Genomic DNA, 6,679 nt, shown 5'->3' with positions numbered 1-6,679 from the left:
TAATAACCCTTTCTCTGATTCAATAATACTAGTTTTCCTCTTTTTAATTTGAACTCGGTTGAGATATTGATAGATACAACAAAAAATTGCAAATTAACAAAATAACAATTACTGAATTAGCAAAATAAGTACTGTATTATAGGAAAATATCATAAAAATAGAAAACATTGGCCCTGAGGTCTTAGATTATAGGACTAGTGTTCCGGGAATTAAAATTGTGATACGAGAAAATTTGTAAGATGATCTTCGTGCTCATTATTTGATAGAAGTAAACAAATCTTTATGTATGAAAATGTTACGTGTGCCTGTCAAGTATTTTAAAAGTCTTTTATTTGATTTGTTAGCGGAAAATTGACATGTTCAAGTTTTGAGAAAATACTTAACTATTATCAAAAATTTGCAGTGAAAAAATATTTCACATACTTGGGAATAAAATCCTAACAAGACATGGAAATACAGATATTTCAAATAAAAAAGAGATTTAAGACAGTAACAAAATGTTATAAAACGCCGAACATACTATACTTTAAAACTGAACGATGACATGCAGTTGTTTACATCGCTATCATTTGTTTACTGTTAATCATTGCGTCATTGGCAAAACATTTTCAAATATAAATTTTTAGACATCATTAAATTCAACCGGTATTTAAGTGAATTCAAAATATGGTGCGAACAGACCCAACCAAAGGGGCGAACGTGTATGAAATGTATGACGAGAATGTGTTTTTGGAAGGGAATACCGTCGACGTCGTACATGTCAGTATCTATAAGGTTTTTTTTAAATGTTATGCCTAAATCATGTATATTTCTGTCCTTTTTCACCTTAAGCGAAAAATGAAGAAGGGTGCTTTCATACACGCCCGCGTTCTAAGGTCGTCAAAGCTATTTTTGAGAAGACCCCTAAAAGCGACCGTTTCCAAGGCACTCGTCGTAAGAAACATGCGTTAAAATATGCGCACTGTTAAAGGGCCGAGCCACCTTAATGCTACGTTTTCCATGAAAAACATAACGAAGTAGTATACAAAACAATCATTTGGATACTACTGGAAAGTATGATTGTGTAAAATAATAAAAAACAAATAAAAATATTTATTATTAAAATGCATTTTTAAAAGTTTCAAACATAATTTAGAAAGTTGCTTTAAAAACAGTTGACTTTTCCAAACAGTGTTCATTGTGTTTATTGTTGAATTATTTATTTTGTTAATTCGTCCATATAAGAATATTTTTCTTCTCTGTTGAGGCATATTATAGAAAGATATCATATCGAATGTACTAAATCTGGGGTCCGACGTCCGTGAACTTTTCAATCTTTGAACTCCTATATTGGAACGACGTAAAAGGATCAATATATGAATCTGTATTTTTTCTCCATTGTTGAAGCATATGATAAAAAGATCATAACATGTCATTTTTCATATCGCATGTACTATCAGCCCTCGGTCAATATCGGCCATCGGGCCATGCGGCTCTTGGGCTGATACTGAACCTAGGGCTGATAATACATGCGATATGAAAAATGCCATGTAATAATCTGATGTTATTAAAGGAAAGATATTTAACGTACAACGAAAAACTGCCGGTATAATTAGTTCAAAAATTTTAAAATAAAATGTATTTTATATAGCGGTAAAATTGATATATAAACAGCGGTAAACTAAAACAATACTTTTTTGACATTTAAGAGTATTTACATGTGACATAACTGATGATAAAGTATTGATTCATTACATACTTTAAAAGATTAAATACGCGCCATCCAGGTAGTCTAGATTACTTCCTCAGACGTTTCTATCTAAATGAACTATTTTGCATGAATACGATGGTCTCTTTAATATCATTTTAGCACAAGACATAAGCTCCGACAAATACAAAGGCTGAAATGTTATTCGTTTTACTAATCCAGGCAACAGTTATATTGACAGTTACAGCACAACGTAAGTTAGTTTAGAATTTAATGTGTGTTGACAATATGTGAACAGTATTTATACTAAACTTCATGGTTCTTGTCACGCACAAACTCATCGTTATATATCGTTACTTAAGGGCATGCGATACAGTTACAGGGGAGGTAATGACGTTGCTAACGTAAGTTGTTAATTTCGAGACGTCAAACTATGATTTATCGGGAAAAGATGCAGTTTTCGACTGATTTTTATCATTCAAACTTATTCAACTTGAAAACGAGTTCATGGACCCCTCTTTTTTAAAATGCCATTTGGTTTGATTCCGTATGAAGATTATGTGAGCCAATTTTCATGAAAACATAAATAGTTTTTAAATTTAAAAAATATTCAGCAAAAAATGATGTTTTTTTCTATATTCATGAATATTTGAAAAATATTGAGTTTTTTCTGAATTTTTTTTTATAAATATTTAGGTTAGTTATAAAATAAAAAAATTACAAAGTATTTTACAAAAAACAGTTTGTGTTAATCTTTTAAAATAAAAAAGTGATGAGTTTCTTTCGAAAGGGAAAATACGGCCACAAATCCGAATTTTCAGCAAATATACAAAATGTGTCATTTTACTCAAAAAGTAGCATATGAAGGTATATTTTTTATTACATATTTGATTTAATTAGGTAAAAAATAGTCTATATGGAATTTTTTATCAAAAGGTAAATACGGGATCAAAACTGTATCGTATGTCCTTAAACTTACATGATTTCCTTATTTCAAAAAGATGTCTTTTCCTGCCTGCTTCTACCATTTCCGCCTTACACTTTTATGCTTTGATATTACTCTGATGCCTACTTAAGAAATAATTTAAACACGAAATATTGTTGACTATTACTTTTTTCTGTTTTTTGGGGTTTTTTTGTTTAACATCAAACGTTATGCAAATATTTTCTTTGTAATTAAATACCCAATTTCATATAAATAAATAAATAAATAATCCTTATTTCAAGAGGAGGATGATCCCATTAGTTAAAACTAATCCTCCTGAGAGTCCTCAAAATAATAATAGCATATTTATAAGTACAAAGAGTATTATAAAGTTATATTATACACAATATACAATTGTATTTAAATAATAATGAAAAAGCATATTAATTTGCACAATTGATGAAAAATGTGTAACATTTTGTTTTAAAAGATACAAGTGTATTACTCATTTTTATTTCATTTGGTAAACTTTTCCATATTTGAGAACCTGAATATGTAAATGTTTTCTTTAAAATTTTGTAAATTTGTAAAATTAAGTAAAACAAAAAACTTCTTTAGAAAAATTAAAGACAGAATGACACGATAGTTCCCTTCCTTTTTCTCATGGCATTTAAACCTAGCATACATTGCTAAAAGTTGTTTAAACTCTTATTTTTTTATTTCAACTTTTTCAGTAGAAACTGAGATGCTAGATTAGATATGACGATTCTAAACGAACACTTAAAATAATTCAATGTATTGTTTATTTGCTATCAAGTTTATTTGAAAGTAAAGTTAAACTATTTAAATAGATATACACGGGACCAGAAAGGATGTGGTGAGTTTCTAGTGTTTTAGTCTATTTAATTAAAGAAATGCATTTGAAATATTATGTTCGTAAAATGTTTTAAAATCATTTAAACAAGTAACATAAATATGAGATACATTGTTTTAGCCGAAGCGAATCTGTTTAGTAGAAAAACTTCTTTACCAACTTATTAAATGTTTCAACTTCCTTACCAAATGAAATTTATTTAGGTCTTCAAACAATCGTTATTGTAGTCATTTTCAAATTGACATTAAAACTGATTCAATGAAAAACACAACCAAAATTTCAAATGACCGACCTTTTAATTAGAAACTGTCATACATTTAGAAGGATATTGAAATCTGAATAAATGAAACACGAAATTGGTGTTAATTAGGCGCTGATCTGTAGTTGGGGGAAAATTATTTTTATTTAAAATTTCGCAATATTAAAACATAAAGAGTAAGATAAGAGCAAATACGATATTGTGTGATGCCTTATCACTTGCTATAGCTTGTACACATATTGTATTGGAGTTACACAATTGGTGTCGCATGTTACGCAGGATCTAATTACCCTTCCGAATCAGCCAAGATCAACCCAATATTTTGGTGGGGTTTGTGTTGCTTAGTGTTTATCTATTTGTCTCATGGTCTATTTTACCCATGACGTTGTTGTTTACTTTAGACGAAAATCGATATTTTATGCGGTATTTTAGAAGAGGCGAAAACAAACCAAAACAAAATATCTAGAACAAGATCTTCACTTGACTTTGACCTCATAGACTTCTGATTTGATAAAGGACCTCAGATCGAAACGCCCATGGTCTCCATCACGTGTAATTTACCAGTTACAAATAAATTTCATATAAATAAAATACATAAGGTTATAACTCTGCAATATGGAGTCTTTGTACCTCTTCTTTCAAACCTTTTTTATTCGATATTTTATGATATTTCAAGAACTTTTGGAAGATAATTTAGTTTACAAATTTTTGCATTTTTGAAATACTAAGGCTTTTCTACGTCAGGCATAGATTACCTTAGCCGTATTTGGCAAAACTTTGAGGAATTTTGGTCCTCAATGCTCTTCAACTTCGTACTTTATTTGGCCTTTTTAACTTTTTTGGATTCGAGCGTCACTGATGAGTCTTTTGTAGACGAAACGCGCGTCTGGCGTATATACTAAATTTAGTCCTGGTATCTATGATGAGTTTATTTACAACCACTGGGTCAATGCCACTGCTGGTGGAGATTTATTTGCCCGAGGGTATCACAAGTCCAGTAGTCCGCACTTTTTTTGCTGACATGAATTGTCATTGATATGGTCATATTTATAAATTTACTGTTAACAAATTTTATAATTTTTTAAAATACTAAGGCTTTTCTACCTCAGGCATAGATTACCTTAGCTGTATTTGGCAAAACTTTTAGAAATTTTGGTCCTCAATGCTCTTCAACTTCGTACTTTATTTGGCCTTTTTAACTTTTTTGGATTCGAGCGTCACTGATGAGTCTTTTGTAGACGAAACGCGCGTCTGGCGTATATACTAAATTTAGTCCTGGTATCTATGATGGGTTTATTCAAACATAATCTTTGATGGATGCAAAGGAGTAATAAACACAAGTAAAACAGTGTTCTGTGAGATAAACCTGACAAAGTAAAGCGTTTGGTTAAACAGTGTCAGTTTCAAAGGCGTTTTACCTCTATGACATAATATATATAAAATGCTTTCGATATCATGCGAAGTAAGAATATAAAGTGATAGAGGAAAAGAAATGTTAATCTGTGCAATGACAATGACCCTTTCCAACAAACGTACATTCGCTGCTTCCTTGTTCCTCTTAACAATTCAAATATGTATTACATTATATAAGTAAATTAACCAAAGGCAGGATAAATATTTTTAGTATTTGTGTAATCAACAATTACAATTGTACATGTCCTCATCCCAAATATCACAAAAAATTATCATCAAAATTTCATTTAAACTTGGTATTGTTCGGTCTGTTTCTTCAAACAAGTCAATCATTTTTTATCCATTGAAGTTTATATCCAATGCAATATTATGCTGAATAATTTTTGGCCTTTGATCTTGAGGTTTCTCAAAAAAATAGCACCATCTTTTCTTCACACGATCGCGTTGAAACTAAAATACGCACTTTGTCCAATCGAGTGATATATGACATACCCATGTAGCACGTTCGATGATTAAATTTAAAAACCGATATCACAAACTAGTCAAAACATTTACTAAAGTTTATAATCGGTACAAGGACATCACTCGTAAATATAAATCAGCATGCAGACATCTTATACGTTGAGGTATTTTACATCCAATCTTTTCATGGTAATGTTTTTAAACAAATCCCAAAAATGTCGGCATTCACTTCAAAAGCTAAGAAAACCTTTAAACAGAATCATTCCAAAGAGATATAATAACGATTCTGTTGTCATGTCGTCATAGGGTTTCTGCATTGTAAAAAAAAGATGTCGTGTCAGTTACGGCTAGTAGTCCTCTGTTAATATATGTATCATTGTCAATTTGATTAGTTTTTTTTTTGTAATCTACACTGACATCTGACTCGGACTTCTTTTGAACAGAGTTTAACTGTTCGTTTTGCTGTGTTTTTGTTAATTCTACATTGGCTAGATATATAGAGGGAGGATTAAGATCTTACAAATCATATTTAACCCCGCTGCATATTTTCCCTTGTCCCAAAGTTCATTTGTCTGTTTTGAAGTTCATTGTTGTGTTCATTTTCACTAGAACAGTACACATTTTGTCAAGGAGTCAGATAAAGCCCGTCCTATGGTGCAGGTTTTATCGCTGTGTTGAAGACTCAATGATGGCTTTCGAATGTTTTCTGCCCTTTTATTGGGGTGTTGTCTCCTTGACACATTCCTCATTTCTATTCTCAATTTTATGTAGAATTTAAAGATATATATATATATATATATGTTTATTTAGTTATATCTATTTCTTGTTTTATAGATAATCTTACACCATTTGGCACAGCAACACATAGCTCTGAATTTGGTGGTGGCAAATATAAATCGGTGTATGCGATACAGCCGCCTATATCAAATGGATTTAATGAAACCATTTGTTCTCACACACACGTGCACCCAGGGCAAACACCAGCTTGGTGGATGTTTCGATTTTCTTTCGTATCTGCATACGTAACGAATATTACTATTTACTACAGGGAACAATGTA

The 6,679-nt window shown here is 30.9% G+C and overlaps 1 protein-coding gene across 1 annotated transcript in view; it reads left to right on the top strand.

Moving 5' to 3' along the window:
• Positions 1 to 1,802: 1,802 nt before the first annotated feature.
• LOC143084957 (uncharacterized) overlaps positions 1,803 to 6,679 on the top strand; it is a 44,197-nt gene continuing 39,320 nt past the window's right edge. Inside the window, exons 1-2 of the mRNA XM_076261055.1 lie at positions 1,803 to 1,940; positions 6,455 to 6,676. Of these exons, the coding sequence (XP_076117170.1) occupies positions 1,886 to 1,940; positions 6,455 to 6,676 (277 nt within the window). The 5' untranslated portion in view covers positions 1,803 to 1,885. The remainder of the gene's footprint in view (positions 1,941 to 6,454; positions 6,677 to 6,679) is intronic.

Source organism: Mytilus galloprovincialis, chromosome 1, assembly GCF_965363235.1.
Source record: "Mytilus galloprovincialis chromosome 1, xbMytGall1.hap1.1, whole genome shotgun sequence".
Taxonomy (NCBI): Eukaryota; Metazoa; Mollusca; class Bivalvia; order Mytilida; family Mytilidae; genus Mytilus; species Mytilus galloprovincialis.
Note: the sequence above shows the minus strand (reverse complement) of the source record. Positions and strands in the feature narration are given on the sequence as shown.